Source organism: Chanos chanos, chromosome 14, assembly GCF_902362185.1.
Source record: "Chanos chanos chromosome 14, fChaCha1.1, whole genome shotgun sequence".
Taxonomy (NCBI): Eukaryota; Metazoa; Chordata; class Actinopteri; order Gonorynchiformes; family Chanidae; genus Chanos; species Chanos chanos.
The window spans coordinates 15,568,049-15,586,581 of NC_044508.1; the positions used below are offsets into that span (position 1 = coordinate 15,568,049).

The 18,533-nt window shown below is 42.2% G+C and overlaps 2 protein-coding genes across 2 annotated transcripts; one reads left to right on the top strand and one right to left on the bottom strand.

Annotated features, from left to right (window-relative positions):
* Window positions 1–9,110: 9,110 nt before the first annotated feature.
* Window positions 9,111–11,026, bottom strand: ier5 (immediate early response 5). Its single transcript, XM_030791382.1, has one exon. It carries the CDS (start codon window positions 10,644–10,646, stop codon window positions 9,738–9,740), a length of 909 nt encoding a protein of 302 aa, XP_030647242.1. The 5' UTR covers window positions 10,647–11,026; the 3' UTR covers window positions 9,111–9,737.
* A 2,356-nt stretch (window positions 11,027–13,382) lies between these two features.
* Window positions 13,383–17,152, top strand: stx6 (syntaxin 6). Its single transcript, XM_030791740.1, has 8 exons — window positions 13,383–13,534; window positions 14,079–14,261; window positions 14,362–14,461; window positions 14,644–14,706; window positions 14,786–14,914; window positions 15,275–15,381; window positions 15,867–15,961; window positions 16,881–17,152. The coding sequence occupies exons 1-8, from the start codon at window positions 13,500–13,502 to the stop codon at window positions 16,955–16,957; spliced, it is 789 nt and encodes a 262-aa protein (XP_030647600.1). The 5' UTR covers window positions 13,383–13,499; the 3' UTR covers window positions 16,958–17,152.
* Window positions 17,153–18,533: the final 1,381 nt, after the last annotated feature.

Genomic DNA, 18,533 nt, shown 5'->3' on the forward strand with positions numbered 1-18,533 from the left:
GAGCCACAAGACATGTAGCGGCCAGGGCGTAGACAGACAGCTGTTGAGAGAGAGAGAGAGAGAGAGAGAGAGAGAGACCTAAAGACTGGTTTACTGTGAAACATTTCGTGTCACGGCAGTAAAACCTGTCAAGCACCTGTAGGACCACAAATACACTCCTCAGCCTCAGGCATCTATCTCTCTCTCTTTCTCTCTTTCTCTCTCTCTCTCTCTCTCTCTCTGTCTTCACGCACGGGCCAGTTTCAGCGTCCAGTTTCTCTCGTCCAGCCACTTCTGACATCAAGCCTGCATTGTTACGTCACTTGCAGTCAGTGGTGTTTATGTTTACAGGTTTATCAATGTGGGTCAGTGCTGTTAAACAAACATAGCGACGCCTTAAACGTCGTCAGGGTGATAGTTTTACCTGAAGCTCTTTGCACGAGCAATTGTTTTTATGAACAGTAATGACTTAGAGCTGCTCTCGTTGAACATTGTGACATTCCAACCGTGAGCCCCATTCTAAGCCATGAGTCATAGCACATGTTCTGGTGAGTTTAGAGTGACTTGCGAACTGTTTACCTTGTCCTACAGTAAGAGAGGAATGTACATAACTGCCTCACTCCCCAGGGGAGGGGGGGGGGGGGGGGCTTAAGACCACATGGGAGACATAGAGAGGTGATGTGACGCATGGTAGTACCGTTAATGTCTCCTCTCTGTTCCGGACATTGTTTCCCATTGCATGCTATGTGCCACCACTGCTCCCCTTTCTGTTTACATAAATAGCAACCAAAAGACAAGAGACCACACACACACACACACACTGAAATATGAATGGGGCAAAATAACATCCACAGCTGTCTGTCACACACCGAAATGTGACACTAAGTGGAGAGTTACAGTAACCCTCCCCACCCACGCACCCACACACACACACACACACACACACACAGACGCGCTCATCCCGCTGTCTCTTTTATGTAATATCAACAGCAGTTAATATAGGACACAATGTCCTCGCGGTTCATGTCTGACCTAAACCGAGGGAGAGAGAGAGGGAGAGAGGGAGAAAGAGGAGGGGGGGAAAGGTGGAAAAGATGACAACAGATGGAGAGAAAGTGAGGGAGAGAAAATTAGTTGGGGTGCAAAAAGAGGTTAGACAGTAAGACATAGGGATAAACTGAATGCAAGAAAGAAAGACAGATAGAGAGAGGCAAAAAAAAGAAAGAGGGAGGGGGGAGAGGAGGCCTGTAGGGGAAAAGGGGGCCTGTGTGTGTGTGTGTGTGTGTGTGTGTGTGTGTGTGTGTGTGTGTGTGTGTTTGTTTTCAAATGATGAATGGGGAGCAGTGTCCTCAGGAAGCGGGGGATTACACAGTGTACTCATGGCAGCAGCAGTACAAAGCCAGGGCAGAATAGCTGTGTGAGACAGTCCCTCTCAATGATTAATAGCCTGCTTTACTCAACACTTTTTCTCTCTCTGTTCAGTTATCTACCACTGATCATCATCTCCTCATCTTTCTCCTTCTTCTTTCCTCTTTCTGTTATCTCTCTCTCTCTCTCTCTCTCTCTCTCTCTCTCTCTCTTTCTCTCTCTGTTCTCTCTCTTATCTCTCTGTCTCCCTCTCCTCTGTTTCTGTTTCTGTTTTTTGTCTTTCATTTCCTCTCCTCTCATCCATCTCTCCTGATAGTGTGCCTGAGTCGCCTGTGTGTTGCTGGTTGAGTCTGGTGTGGATTCATAGCCAGGAGAGTGGTAGGGACACCCCAGAGATAGAAGTCTGATTCTGTCACTGATGAAGGCGGGAGGGAAAAGCCAGCAGATGAAGGGTCCTCAGCCTCAGGAAGGGAAAGTGTCTGGGTCTGTGTTTTGGATGTCGTGCTAGATGTGTTTTGATTGTGTGTGTGTGTGTGTTTGTGTATTCTATTGCAATGGAGGACAAGGCTATTGTTTGTTTGTCTGTCAACACTTTCATGTTTTCACGCTTACACACACACACACGCACACACACACGCACGCACGCACACACACACGCACACACACACACTCACACACACACACTATCGCTGACCAGTAAAAAAACAAATTCACTATGACACACACCCCTTGAGGCAGAGTAGTGAAGTGTGCATACTGCCAGGGATGTCAAGTGGCACATATACACACACACACACAAACACACACACACACTCACACACACACAAACCTCACTTTCATAAACATAAACAGGCCCACCCCTCGCCTGCTCATGTCACTGTACACAAATACACATGCGCAGAAGCTGACACAAACAAACAGACAAACACGTTCACAAGAACCGCTGTGGATGTCAAACAAGGCCACCAACCCTCCCCCCAAAATACACACACACACACACACACACACAGACACAGCTTGCACAGATTCACTGAAGTCATGCTGGGATGGCATCTGTTACCCCCAACCCCCACCTCCTGGCTGCTGTAACCTCCACCTCCTCTCTGATACACACCACTCTCCCCTTCCTCCACCCCTTTGTTCCTCTTTTCTTATAATCACATGCAGGGCTTATTTATTCCCTGACTGCCCTCCCGTCGCCCAATTTGTCCTCATCTCGCTGTCTGTCAGTCTAGTTTGTATGTACTTTCATTTTGGTTCAGTCCTGTAAGCCAGGCGCTACATACAGTTGTGAGCGCCGATATCTGAGTCAGGAATAATTGATTAACGCCGTGTCTATGAATATGAGCGTGTTTTGCTGTTGTCAGCAAATGGGGAGAAAGAACCTGCGGAGTTGTGTGGACTTAAAGACGTGTTTAAAAGCAGCTAGGATGACAGATCAGCAGTTAGGAACAGAGTGTGTCTGCTTCATGTCCTGTGAGGGAGGTGGGTGGGGGGAGTGGGGGGAGTGGGGGGGGGGGGGGGCTGCTCCTTAATGTGTGAGCAGCTTTCTGATTGAGCTTCTGTGGGATTTTTCTCTCCTCAGAAATCCCATAGTCTCCTTAAGCATCTGTTGACTTGGCTCGTGGACGGACCGGGAGGATAAAATGAGGAAGAGGATGGTGACATCAAAGAGGAAGCACGGGAGTCTCAGACGAGAGCCGTGCTGATGCCGCTTTCTTTAGACTCCTACCTCGTCATCTCCTTAAGGACTTGAGCTATTCTACTGCGGGCGGTGAGGGCGCGGGAGATGAGTTATGCCGGAGAGCGTGTCTGGCGGGTCAGTGGGTCAGGCCCAAATTCCACACGTGACTGCACTGACCTGGCTGCTCTTGCCAATCTCTGTGGGAAATACGCACAACAGTTTAAACCCCCCCCCCCCACCTGAGGAACTAGATAATCTATCCTTACTAGAACTTCGCTGTAAAGGAACAGCGAGACATACAGTAATACACGCTCAGGGAGAGAGACTGACTGTCCATCTGGTCCATTTGGACCGTTTCGTTTTGTTTCGTTTCGTTTTGTTGTTTGTTTTTTTTTTTCAGACTGCTGGACGGTTGACGGGGTGGTGCAGTTTTGTGTTACCGCTCGACAAACGCTCTTAGCAGGTGTTGAATGAGATAAGTGTCTGTCTGCCTGCCAATGAGATAAAGGCTACACTGCATTAGGAGAACTGCCCCATGGGACAGATATGAACACTTTCATTGCTTTGCTTTTCACCTTGGCACACGTGACAATGCAGTAACCACTGTCACGCCATAGATCTAGACATCTCGCACCTTAGACCTGAAACAACGCTTTAGTGTGACAAAGATTTCTTTAAGTTCATCCTTCGGCGTATCAGTGTCCAAACCTAACCTCCAACATTGCACTACAAGTTTTGTGCTGTACAGACTGTCAGTAAAAAATTCTGCATTTAAATGATAGTTTTCACCCTGTAAATCTTAATGTTTTGGGTTAAATGTTAAATGTGTTTGGGGTAAATATTTGAGGCTCCTGTTTAATGTTGGTAAAACAAGTGATTGTATTGTTACAACCAGCGTTTTTGAATTTCTCTGTGTTCAGCTTTAAAAGATGAAAATGGCCTTTCATCTTGTCAGTTTTCCATATGGTACATGGAGTGATCCAATAGGGAGGAGTCACATGTGGGTAGACCAAGCCAAGCTTGTGTTATCACGTCGTTGCTAAGTGCTGTGACATAATGTTTTGTCTGTGTTTTGGCAAATGGTTCAAAGAACTCTTAAGAGTTAAATTATTTACTCGAGTAATTTTATTTGCAGAACTCGCGAATCTGGCAGTCTTTGCGCTTCTTGAAAATAAATCTCAGATATGATCTAATAATCTTCAAGTAATATGTCATATCCTCTCCCACATTTATAAACTCATTAATGTTTTTTTCACACGAGAATGAACGAGGTTTATGATGAGATTATGGTGTAAGCATGAGTAGTGTTTTTTTTAAGTGGTTGGTTTGTGTTTATTGTTATGGAGGCAGCTGTTGGTAACCAAGTCTCATCGTATTCCACAGCCCTGAGCTTGTTTTGTTTCCCTAGCAACACCAAGGCACAAAAAACATTCACCCACTACGAGAACCCGCTGAAACAACCTTGGGGTTTTTATTCTCAGAGATGTAGAATTCTTTTCATTTTACTGGCATTCTTTCACCAGTTACTATTGTTCTTTCAAATACTGAAAAACTGCAGGTTTTGAATATTCCTAGACATATGTAAAATAGCGTTCAAATAAACCGGAATGAAGGAAGACAGAGAGCGGAGAGTGGAACTGGGCCACCCCTTTACGACGCAATGACACCACCTCCACATCATATTCCAAAGGTCAACTGTCTGATCCTGAGTGGACTTTCATGTTTGAATGAGTCAGAGCAAGAGCAAACACGAACCAAAACAATCCAAAGGCCTCTGTCCAGGTTTCAAACATCACAGCTTTACTCCTACACTGAACTGTTATTTCCCCCTGATTAAACAATCCACTGGATGATACCAGTGTGGTGAATGTGAAAGCCCCTTGCGTGATCTCGGAGACATTTAACATTTACCCAGCATCTCGACTCAATATTTTGGGAGCACAATCTGATCCAAGGATTCTCCAAGGCACTAGAGATTTCCTCCACAGTCACGTCACACACGCAAGACTTCAGGCAGTGTTTACAAAATGACAATTAACCAGCCTTTCAATCCATTGGCACCCTGCAGCCAGTATTAATTTGCCATGAAGAAATGAACTTCTGCAGTTGAACGAGATCCACAAATGATTAAAGGGATGTTGCCTGACTCTGAAAATGCCTGCACGCTTGCAGGGTTTAGTAATGTGTGTATTAGTAGTGTGTGAGTGTGTGTGTGTGTGTGTGTGTGTGTGTGTGTGTGTGTGTGTGTGTGTGTGTGTGGTTTGGAGGGTAAACCCCCTGACCCCACACAGGAATGCACAGCTATGTCTTTGATTTGCCATTCTAACATCTAGACAGACAAGCAGGTTAGCACATTACCAACACCACAGAATGTGAATGAGGTGGGTTCTCCTATTTCCTTGAAAGCACTTTCTGCCCTCTCTACTTCTCCATTAGATCTTTACTTCTCTGGTCATGTCTGAGCCTGTATTAGGAATACAGATAGACAAACACACTCACACACACACACGCACGCACACACACACACACACACACACACACACACAAACACACACGCACACACACACACACACACAGGCTACTTAGGAACAAAGCAGTTTAGATACTCTGAACTGGCCATCCTTGAGTAAGGCATTCATATATTTGAGGGTTATTCAGAAGTAAGTCACTTTGGAATGTGAACTGGCATACTGTCCGTTGTATCTCTCTGTGAGCATTTCATCATTGCGTGCAAGCAATGTTTTGAGTTTGCTGCCATTGTGAGAGAGACCTGGTCTTGTCTGGACATATCTCCTGCCTCCGTTCCTCTCTCCTTGGCAGCTCCTATTTCAGGAAGCCCAACCCTGTCACTGATCCCACGCTGGCATTTTTCCCAGGATACCCCTCCCCCGACAGTGATCCCTTCTTTTTTTTTTTTCTCCACCTCTTACCCTCCCCCCAGCCTCTTACCCTCCCCCACCCTACCCTTTCCTCCTGCCCTCTGCCAGTTCCCAAGGTAAACAAAGACTCTGGTTTGTCTGGGTTCCAGAGGGGGTCAGAGGCATGAATGGTGGGGCCAAAGCAGGGGTTCTTGCTCCCGTTCTTTAAAGGAGAGCAGGATGGTTTTTGTGTGATGTGGTTGGGGGCAGGGGATAGAGTCATTGTGTACCTGCCAGCTCCACAGTTAAGTTGTATCTGTTTAGGTTCTGACTTTTGTCAAACCCGGTGACATAAACGTAGCTAACGTCGTAAATATGTTTTGAACTTGCACAAAATGAAATTCAGTCGGTCAAAATCTCTGGTTAATCCCCATATTGCATTTGAGGTAATGATGATGTCAGTAGTCTAGCTTATCACCAAGAGATACACAACAGACAACAAACACATAAACATTTCGTTTACACATGGCTGGACTGGTTATTAACTGATATTTTTCCCTGAGTGGGCAGCCTGTGTAAGGACATATTTGATCTTAAGCAGCAGATGGGTTGTCGCTTGTGTTTTGGAAGCTTTAGATGGTTTTGTAATGCTTATGCACACAAAGCTGATTTAGATGGACAATAACTCCATTAAGCTCAACATGGATGGGATGGAGGTCTCCACCCTTCTCAGCTCTATGCGTGTGTGTCGGAATTTATTATGCATTTACTCACACGCTGCTGTATTCCCCCTCCAGCTCAGTCACAAGTTTTAACGATTTTTTCTTTCTTTTTCTTTTTTTTGAGCATCATGAGTGTCAGCTGAGCTGTCTCCTTCCTGTGAATCTGAATCTGGCCTTGTTTCATAAATTCTGCAGACAGAAGGGCGTTTATATAGTCAGCTCCCAAGGGTTAATACAAAAGCGTGACATAAACAGATTAATGGGGATATTGATAAATTGCTTGATGGGTCATTGCGGTGGAGATCCCGGCAAGAAGATATCCATCTTGTCCGGCGAGCATTGAGCTTTCCCTTTGCTTTCCTTTTTTTAACGATACAAAGGAGTTGTCAAGGCAGAACATGTCCCAACACGTTTTTTAACGGGTGTTCTCGTTTGAACTGTTATTCTGTTACACTCGTGGGAGGAGAGCAGGAGTGACTGAATTAAACAAAGGCATTTATACGACCCAGATAAGTGAATTAACATATGACGAATCCCATAAGATATTGTCAAGTGTTTTTATTTTTAATCTCAGATGTTATGTTGTGTAGTGCATTCACATAGCTGAAGGGTTCGTCCTGGTCAGTCTTTAATATTTTTTGGCCAGATAGACCTAGGTTTGGTCAAGTTGAAGCAGCTAGTTGGCACAGAGGTCAGCCGTGACATTGCTGTGAGTACACTTAATTAAATCAATATTTCCCTCCATTCTTCTGCTTTAACCCTGCATTCCAGAAACACGTGCTCTCCTGCTGCAAATCAGCAGGAAATGATTTCGCAAGTTTTTTTCTTTTTTTTTCCAGGATTTTTTTTTTCTTTTTCAGGAATTCAGAAAAGAGGCCAATAAAGTGTGAGGACACTGGACAGCTGTGTGTTTGCGTGAGTTTTTCGAGTGTGTGGCTTTGGACCTGACGCGCATTCATTTTAATCGCTGCATTAAAAAATAAAAAAAAATAAAATAAACCTCATAATGGCAAGCCATACAGATTAGTCATACCAGTAATCAGAACAGAGAGCAAGGCTGGTGCCTAGAATGAAACATTATAACTGACATCAACATACGTGGTATGTCAGCTGGTCGCTCTTTTGTTTGTACAGTGGTCAGCTGACTTCTACACTCTGGGATTTTGAGTGACACACATTCCTTGCACTTACGCAGTGGCTTTAGTCATGCCCCCCTGGTTCATCTCCAGGCACCAGGTCTATTTATACCCTGCCCATGTCCATGTGAAAGAATGTGGTTTTAGAGGACATGAGGGAGGCTGGTCTGGCTTAAATCCGACTTAAGCTCTTGTCACACTAAATTTTAGAGATTTGCAGGAGGTCTGCTCATCCAAGCCATGAAAGATTCTATTTTTTCTTTCTTTGTGGTATTACCTTTAGCGTGCATATGTTTACAGTTGTCTCATTTTTGCTGTGACCTGCATGCCGGTCTTCAAGGTTAGAGTTAGGACAGACCAACAGAATGAGCTAGAATGACACACAATGTCCCTCTAACATTTAGCCTTTACTTCCACCGTTTTAGGTCCTTCGGTAGCAAAACATTTCTTCTATGTATTCAACATTTTGACCAATTTGACATATTGAAATCCATACTCAATAATAAAATATTGTTTGTTGAGTCATTTCTGATGTCATGCCTGATGTAACTGATTTAAACACACCAGTAAACAAAATTCCTTGAATCCAGTCTTGGAAGTCCTACTGGTTTTTTCCTCTCTTCTTTAGAGGCAGATTTTGACCTGGGAAACAGGTATGTGTGCTTCTCAGCTGATATAAGACCTATAATTCATGGATGATAAAAAAAAAAAAAAAAAAACAGCAGGTCTTAAACTCCACAGCCTGAAGTTGGAAATCCCACTTTGAAAAGCTGAAGTTTGAACGCCAGGATGAGAGTTATAGGAACCATTCTTTGAGCCTTTCAGCATAAACTTAACTACCCTGCCGCATGCCTGACATTCCTCAACGTACAATGGCTTGGTTTACAACATGTAGTAAAAACTGGTTTTCAACAAGAGTTTCTCTGCAATCTAGAGCAGCAGCTTTCCTATCTCTGAATTCCTGCTCTTATCTTCTTAAAGTTCTTGCCCTCCAACTTCAGCTGGAAGTGTGCAGTCCCCTTGCTTCAGTCTTAAAGGTGGGGGTTACTCTCAAATATTATCAGTCACTGCCTGGTATTTTTCCACCGCCAATGCACCTTGGTCTCTATACATTCTTCAAAAGACCACACTGAAAAGCAATCCAACGCACGATGCAGCAGCTCCAGGTTCGGCAATATATAAGACACCATACTTAATTCTTTGACCTGGTTAAAACTCTGGAGTTGAGATTGAGTTGCAGCCAAGAAACAAATCTGTAATGTTCACTTAAGTATTCACAATTTAAGTATAAGCATGATGGTTATCCATTGAAATGAGAGTATGAGGCAAAATAGGTTTCATAATCTTTTAATACGTGATCACCACGTAATGGTCAATACCAAAATACATAGATTCAAGAGGCATTGAAACAATATGTACAAGCACAATGTTACAAATATACAGGTCTTTATAAAACAAAGACATCAGAGGAAAAAAATTGTGTCCCCAACCCAGGATAGACTTAACAGATGGAGTCAACACAGTATGTCGTGAATTGATCCAATGTACAACGTACTCAGAGTACACAAAATCTGCCAGTGTGATGCCATGATCTCTTCAACAATTTACTCTGTTATAACTGGGTAAAATTCCAATATTAAGCCAAACTTAAACCTCCAACATAGGTTGCTTAAATATGAATTTGAGGGCAGAGAGTTTAGTACTGGGTCTTAGTGGAGTCATTGGTTTTGCATGGTCAGACAAAGTGGTAGTACCAGCATGTTCACATACTTTGCTTTACTCAGACATGCCCAAACATAGAACTGGCTTTGTACTTGGTAGCAATCATGTTTATGGGGAAGTCCCACAGCACTTAGTCCGCCCACGCTCCACCACGTGTTAAAATACATTGAGTGTTTCCCAGACATGAAATACGGTAATAGCAGTTGGCCTAGTCTCAACATTCAAAACTGAATTTTTTTTTACATTTCCATAGATGAGTCCAATTCTATTAAAATGCGACGATAGCAGTACTCCATGGATTAAGATTTTTGAGCATTTGATCGCAACAGATCTGCCCTGACCCAGAGTCACTTTCCCCGGCCTCTGTCTCCGGCTTGGCGCCGTCTTTACTCAATAGTCCGGAAAAACTAGACCCGAAAATCGTTATTAGATTAGACACATTACTAGTATCCATTTCTTCTACCTCCTCATTGTTACTGTTCGGCACAGTTGAGTTTGAGGAAGTTGCCTTTGTCCTTTTCAGAGGAGAGTCATTGGCTGGTGATTTTTCAGCGCTCCTTTTCCTGGTCGAACAGACGTGCGCTTTCGCTGACTGGTGGAGATCACTTGTGATTTCACTGGTGGTAGCACTGGGTTCACACTCTGCCGGTCTTTCTTCCTCTTGTTTTTTGACACTTTGATGTGAACTGGATGAACTCCTTGGTGTTACGCAAGCCACTTCGTTAGTTACATCTTTTGTGGTAGAAACGTCCTGACCCTCCACTGATTCAGGGGAGCAGTACTCTGAACCCTTGTCTCCTGTTTCTGGGCAAGGCTGGTCTCCCTCCACAGACACCTCCACCATGTGGTGCTGTGCAGAGTGGTCGGGTGCTTCAGTTGGCTCCTCGGTAGCCAATGTTGCTTCGCTGCCGCCAACGTCTGGCGAGCAATCCTCAACCGCGGGGATCAGTTTCTCCTGTTCAGAGTCCATCAACTCCCACTCCTTAGCCTCAATATGCTGTGCGTTCAAGCACACACCACCATAGTAGTCACTCAGATATACTTGACGAGCACTTCTGAGTACCAGCGACACCAGAAGATTTTTATGTAGTTTGATGCCTCCACGCTGTACTCGGGAATTATAGATTTTCCCTAAAGAAATGCTCATTATCCGATGTGCCTCCACTTTATATTCCATCGCTGTTTCGAATATTAAACAACTCAAAAAGATTTGAAATTTTGTTGGTCCGGAGCGAAAAAGCCACAGAGTCTCAGTTCGTATTCAGGTCTGTTCGCACTCAAGTAACTTTAATTAAAAACAGCGCTTCCCAAGTATGTCCAAAGGCAGCGCAGATCACAATCCAACCAGTGCGAAATTAACATCAAAGTTTATTTCCTCCGGTTTGTAGATGTAGGAAGTAGTGACGTTACTCGTTAGTTCTTGTTTATTAGTTTTAGAAATGAAAGACGGTAAATAGAAGCATTAGCCTCATCTTTCTTATTGACAAAACTTGTATGGCGTAATACTATGTTAATGGTTGAATTTACAAAATAACATTACCGTACGTATTTCTCCTATCCCTACAACAGCCGCCTGAGGAATGAGACCGTTTCTATTTTTAACTCGCTTATATACTTCCACGCAATGTCTACGATAACCAATGGTGTTACGAGTTGGATTTTACAAACGCCAGGATTTACACCGCGCCAAACTCGCGTCGACCAATTGGCAAGAGACATCGAGATTAGTCATATTTAAATACAAACGTGGGAGAGTCGTTTAAAGGGGCCAAAATGTTTTTAAGGGCGAAAAACCGAGACGAACCAAGGACAACAGAATCCACAGTTTACATCTTATGATCGCTGATTTCAGTTGTGTATTTTGCCTTTTCGTGCTCATTTGAGAACAGCTTAGAACGCAGTGAGATTCAGTAAATGGCTCTAATACAATATATACAAAATTATTCTTTACGGTTTAATACATTTTGGGTTTGTGTGGTTCAAGGTTCCTGTATATCATTTAATGTATGGAAATATTTTTAGCGTTGAACTCTGGTTCTTATAAAAGACACCTTTGTCCTTTGTTTTTTGTTGAACCGAAAACACACTCGCTCCTTCCCCTTTAAGATTTTTTTTAAGTAACTTCCTGGACTGATGTAATGGTTTGTCTGCTTTGCACAAGTCACATGACACAATTGTGCAAATTCACTGCGGTGTGTGAGCAAATGTGAATGGAACCGTTAGGAGGGGGAGGGGTGTTGGTGTTTTGTTGCAAGAGGCGATTGTCTACAAACGGTAAAGAGGCAATGTAGGAATAGCTCTTGGTCGATCATCTATAGATGATTTAAACGATTCCACACCAAAACATTGTCACGTAACTTTGTCAACGTCCTGAATAAGGAGGTGACCGTGAGGTCGTCTAGTTGGAAATGTGGGTCATACATAAACTGGTAGGGTGCCTTACTGATGACGTAAGACACCGAGGGGTAATTTTATGAAAACCGTGGACGAGAGAGCGTGAACAACATCACGCTGTGGCCTTAGTACCTTTGACTGAGATTGTAATATAGCGTGTTATATTCTGCAGTTATATTTCCTTTTAACCTCGAGGTTGGTGACACATATGTGTATTATTGGTAGCGATACAGTTCTTCAAATTAGTGTCATGTGTTATCAAATTATTCTCATGATTTTGTTTTCTCGTTTAGATTGATGCCAGGTACATTTCAGCCACAAAATATGTTTTCCTATCTGCTACTGGAACTGCCATGTCTGTCTCTCGTCTGCAAAGCATGTGTATGGGTGTCTTGTAATTATATGGGTTTTGCTAATTTTATACATGTTTTCTAAAGAGGTAAATATTACTTTTATAACTAAATTGTGTTTTGATACGCTTCGATAAATGAGCACCCTTCTGCACAAACATGTTGCTGTAAAGACATTACGTGTTATTACATTGTTAAGATGTTGTTAGAATATTAAGTACTTGTGCTTACATTAACTGTTGATTAAACAACAGACTTAGAATGAATGTGTGCATTCAGTGCATTTTGTTCACCTGATATAATTTCCATACACTTCTCATACATTATCTACACAGGCACTGGATCATGGATGCTGCGCAAAGATAACCAGACTCCCAGCATACCCACTGGGGAAAAAACCCTGTGGGTATCCAGTTTGTGAGAGCATGAATAATTCATAATAAGTAATAGCGTTGCAGTAGGCTACCAATAACATCCCCTTCTTTGTAAAGTCTCTGGCAACAATGTAATGTTTACATGAAATAAAGTTTTTGGAGCCGCTTTTGTTCCTCAAGAGAATGTACCTGTTATGATACAGCTTACACAAGATGATCTTATCTGACTCGAGCCTATCCATCATATCCAGTCCCTCGTGTAGTTTTTATTTTTATTTCCAAAGATGTTTTAGGGACCTAATGCGCTGGTTCGGGTTCGGTGCCGATGCTGGGTCTTTAATTAATGTGGGAACCCAATACAGAACCTGTCTTGGCGGCGTGATGGTGTTTTTTGTTGTTGTTGTTTGTTTGGTTTTTTTGGGGGGGGGGGGGGGTGCGAGATTGTCTCATGTGTGTTTTCCAATGAATTGATTTATTTTTAGATGTGATGATTGTCTTTGAGACAATAGTTTGCCCCGTACCCACCATCTATCTATCTATCTATGAATATTCATTTATTTATTTATTCAGCTTTGGACATAACCACGGATTTGCACACATGTACAGTTACATCTCAAAGTTAAATTTCCGATTTTAGGAGCCAGTTCAGTATATTCACTAAGAGAGCAGCACAAATGATATTTAATGCACGTATGTAAACCACCACGCCTGTGGTGGAGTGTATCCACGACCTACGACCCGGATAGAATTACCAGTGGGCAATGGCGTCTGGGATGAAAGGAATGCCAGCCCACATGTAAACAACAAATTAAATCCCTCCATTTGTTTGTGATCTTGTCGGCGACAAGGCAGAGCGGTCTTGTGTTGGAGCATGCTCTTTTTATGTAAACGCTCCTACATCTGAGGAACAAGATGTCGATGGAAGACCCATTTTTTGTCGTCAAAGGGTAAGTAATAATAGCACTGAACAGTGCAATGCTAAGGATAGCTAACTACCTCAGGATGTTAAACCAGGGATCGAGCGATATGGTGCTTTACCGGGCTAATTTAGCCAACGAGCTTTTTCCAAACGAAAGGTTTCGACACGGAAGGAATGCATTTTTGGTGCTTTGTCTCGAATATTAGATCCATCGCTATAAAACACGGTAATCCCATACTCAGTATGAATTTGTGAACATCATATAGCCGTATGAATGGTCACTTTAATTTGTGCTTACCAGTTGGCTAAGGGGCACAACTGTTTCCAACGTTATCTTAAATACTGTAGCTAGAAGGATGTTGTGAACTAAAGACGTAGTTTGGGCTCATTTAGCACATCTTGCTCTCCAGCACATACTGAAGTCATCAGATTCGCTGGTATAAATAACTATGGCGATAACGCCCTTAGCAAATACCACAGTTGAGAATGAAATGATGATGCGTGCGTGCAGCTAGCCGTTGTTGCTTTGGTCGCAGGTTTTTCATTTCAGTTTAATGTTTCGTTCATGCTAGGGAGGTACAAAAAGCAGTCAACACAGCACAAGGACTGCACCAAAGATGGAGGGAACTGCTACAGGACCATGGAGGTGCCCCCAAGGAGGAGATGGACTGGACCACCAATGAGCTCAGGAATAGCCTGAGGTCCATTGAGTGGGACCTGGAGGATTTGGATGAGACCATCAATATCCTTTATATGTGGTTCAAACATAGTAAAGTTTTTTTCCCCATCCTTTTTAACATATAGTTTATCAGTTCGGCTATTTGCATGTCTTGTTTGTTTAACCTTAATTTTGAGTGCAAGTATTGTGGAATCCAACCCTAGGAAGTTTAATCTTGATGCCATGGAGTTAAGCAAACGGAAGGCGTTCATTGCCACCACCAGACAAACTGTAAAGGTGAGCATATTGCAAGTGCTAGACCAGTTAGAAATAAGAACTTTGCACAATGTAGAGTCATGTTCAGTTGTACAAATATAGGTCAGAATACTTCCTGAACTGATGTGTTTCATGTCATGTCACTGTCTGCATAACTGATGGAGTGAAATGTATGTCTTTTTTTTTTTTTTTTTTTTTTTCAGGAAATGAAAGAGCAGATGTCGAATCAAATGGTTCTGAATATGTCAGAGAAGAAAAATCGACAAGTAAGTATGATCACAGCTCATTAGTGTAATATAATGTGCTGACATTAGACTGATCCGTATTGATTTCCTCCTTTGTTAGGCTCTGTTAGCGGACGGTGGGTCCCAGGGCCCAATATGGCAACCCGGAGGAGACAAATACACCCGGCTGGACCAGGAGCTGCAGACAGCCAACTCCCAGTTTATTGAGGAGCAACAGACACAGCAGCACGTAAAGACAGAATTCTAAGCAGATCATTATTGGTCTGTGCGATTGTTCATTATGGTGTTTGTAAAGCTCTCAGTAACAAGCACTTTTCCACCGAGATGAATTCCTCAAAGACACCTATGAAAACGAAGCATGTTCTGCACAGTAAAACATTTTAGCAATCATCTTCTTCATGTTGTAAGACTTTTTTGCATTAAACAGATAATGTCAGTAGTTCTTTCATACCACTGTCTTTGATATTCAAGGGTAACCGCTGCACCGCTGTTAAATGCATCCGATTTAATAGTACTGTTTTGGGTACAGTGTGTGTATCGCAGGACAAATGAATTTGCAGGATTAAATCTGAATGGGTGTATGTTTCAGCTGATAATGGATCAACAGGATGAGCAGCTGGAGCTGGTGTCTGGTACTATTGGCGTGTTGAAGAATATGTCTGAGAGGATTGGCCAGGAGCTGGACGAGCAAGCCGTGTATGTGTCGCTAACACAGGAAGTCCCATCTCAGTGACTTCCTTTTAGTATCCGCCATGGCTTGTGTGTGGCCAAAACATAATATGGCTTGTTTATGGTGGCCAGGAATGTTTACACCATATGCAAAATATGTTTTGTTTACATAAGAGTCAGCAAACTGGTTGATCAAAAGGTTTTAGTTGTGTGGACCTACAGTAATCTTTTGTAAAGAACCAGATGTGTGTTTCACATCAAAAATAGCATTTGGTTACATAAACGACAATACACACATTTTCAGTGTACTGATTCAAAACAGTTTTTCTCATCCTTATGTGTCGATTTTTGCAGTCTGATGATTAATGATTGTGGTGCAGTCACACAGCATTCATTGTGTCACATCTTTTCATTTAATATTTAAATGAATTCACTTTTAAAACACAGTAAGAAAAAACATTTAAATAGTTGAATTCTAATATTATGGTAATGTGTCTTGTGTTGGTTTGCAGTATGCTGGATGATTTTTCACATGAGATGGACAGTACCCACTCCAGACTGGATAATGTGATGAAGAAGCTGGCTAAAGTTTCTCACATGACCAGCGGTGAGTAGAATCCCAGACAATGCCTCTCTCCGAGTGGAAATAGCTTAAGGTATCAAATTTGGCTCTTACATTATTGTGTTCAGAACTTTTGGTCTGAGCTGAATGAGACCTTTGACGGGAGTAGGGTGACTGCCCATGGTAAGTATTTCGGTGGACATGAACCCTGAATCGAGACCAAAATACCGATGTGATTGCAATGTGAAATCCATCACATTTCTCAGCACTATGGAGTATGTGTTTCAGAATAACCGCTGACTCTCCCTTAATTGTGTACGAACATGTTGGCCTAAGGGTCTGTTCTTGTCTCGTACTCACTGGTCTATATTCTAGTCAGACTAATGAATCATTCTTGAACTTGTTCAGTCATGCACTTCCTGTCGTGAGGTACCTCCTGCACTTCATATCCTGGAGTCAGTAAGACTGACTGACTGGAGCGGAAGGAAGGGCGGGGCTTGCTGCGGGTGGCAACGCCCTTATAAGGCATTATTGTATGATAACCTCAGGAAGTCTGACCTTTGGGTCTCTCAAAGGAAGCGCTTGGTTGATGGCGCATGCATCAACTCGAATCTTCATTTTTCTCACCAGTTACGATTTCACTTTCAGTTGTCATCTCTTGCCTTTAGGACATTATTTTTGCCTCATCGGTTCACATTAGTAGAAATAGAGAGTTTCTTTGTTTATTTTAAATTTCAAAGATCAGTAGTGCCTCTCCCTGATTCTCGTAAGTATTTTGTAATCACAAACAGTCTGTTGTTATGGAGTCATCTGTAGTTATGGAATCGTACTCTTCTAATGAATACTGTTGGGTGCACTAATAAATCCCATGAGTTTGTAATGAAACAGAACATTGAGGGCCCTGAAACTGGAGCTGTGATCAAACCGTGTCTGGGCGTTTTTCTGCCCATCCTGTCTTCCCCAGACCGACGTCAGTGGTGTGCCATTGGCATTCTCCTGGCCATTCTGTTTGTGGTCATCATCCTCTTCTTCGTTCTGTGAACATCGCTCCGTCCACCGCCGCTACCCAGCACTCCTCACCCGCACGTAGGGAACGAAAGAAGTTATGGTGCTTCGGGAAAAGACGATGACAACAACGAGAACAACAACAAAAAAAAAGTTTCACTATCTGAACTTTTCACCGTTACACTGTCACGTACTCTGCATATCATTCTCTTTTCGTTACATCTGAGAAAACTTTCGCAATTTTATTTCTCGATATTTATGTATTTAGTTGTTAATACTAAGCAGTTTTTTTTTTGTCTTTTAACAAAGGCCAGGATAATGCTACTCTTTTGACTGTGGTGTTCATTACTTGCTCTCTTTTTGGAGTGTGGAATCTTGGGAGGAGTTTATCAAGTAGGAAGCAGTCAGCCTTCCCATTGGTTTATGGTCTCTCTCTTTTTTTTTTTTTTATTTCATTTGTTTATATTCAATATAAGCAATGAGCTGATAACATTTTAGTGGAGAATTCTAGTTTTAGAACTGATTTTCGTTTCTTGAAGAAACTCTAGGGCTATCACTAATTCTGTCATTTACTTTTCCCCGTTGTTTATTTATGCGCTGCTGTAAACAAAATGACTACTGTATCCGAATACTAACGTTAAAATTATGTTTAAAACAAAACACTGGATTTATCAGTATTCTAAACGGGTCTTTGACTAATCACACTAATACTTAACTAACCACTTATTATTCCATAATCTGCTCTGTAATTCATTCTGTACTTTAATTGTTTCTTTCTGTTGTTTGATTTCCATAATATGCTCTGACTTTGCTGACGTAATCGATAATCCAATGGAAATGGTAATCTCGGTATTTTATTGTATGAACACTAACAATGGCATGGCATTTGGATGCTTGTGGAAAGCACTGATGATTTACTGAACTCTACAGACGTGTGCATAGTTAATGTGAAACACTCCAAATCTTACAAGTTTACTCAACAGCTTTTGTCAAGTCTAGGGTTTATCTTAACAGTAAAGGATACCATTTAAAAGCCCACAAACTAAATATACTGGTGTTAATTACTCTCTGAAAAAGCATTGACAATTTCATTTCAATCACGTGTTATGCTTGAATTTTTTTTTTTGTCCCGAGTTTTCAATAAGAGATCACAGGAGAGATTGGCATGTCCACGTCTTCCGTAAAGCGGTCGACTTTTGAAAGCTGATCCAACCATCCTCGCATGTTTTTTTTTTTTTGCTCTGAGGAACGTTGTATTGATCAGCATGTCTGACCAAGTAGTCTAGAGTCTTAACGTAGCCAGTGCCTTAGTGTGATGACAGGAAGGTGATGTATGGCGTTCAGTCTGTTAAAACCTTTTTTTTTTTAAAAGCTAAGCTATACCCAGCAGTGCTTACTCTCATCTGAGTAGTCCACAGGTTAGAAGGTTTTCCACTATTTAGCACCCTGAGGGCATTTGGATGTGTGTTTTCTGCTCTGTTTTACAAGGAGCAACCCCCCCCCAAAAAAGGTCTTAAAATAACAGGCGGTAAAAAAATCTTTCTGTTGTATTTAAGAAGAATTACACTACATGTTTACTGTATCAAACATACAGTATATTTTTGAGTTTTGT

Excerpts from the sequence above, each read along its gene's own strand:
- ier5 (XM_030791382.1), bottom strand. The coding sequence starts at position 10,646 with ATGGAATATAAAGTGGAGGCACATCGGATAATGAGCATTTCTTTAGGG.
- stx6 (XM_030791740.1), top strand. The coding sequence starts at position 13,500 with ATGTCGATGGAAGACCCATTTTTTGTCGTCAAAGG. Across the intron at positions 14,262-14,361 it reads ACCATCAATATCCTTTATAT|TGCAAGTATTGTGGAATCCA; the intron begins GTGGTTCAAACA and ends CTTAATTTTGAG. Across the intron at positions 14,707-14,785 it reads CAGAGAAGAAAAATCGACAA|GCTCTGTTAGCGGACGGTGG; the intron begins GTAAGTATGATC and ends CTCCTTTGTTAG.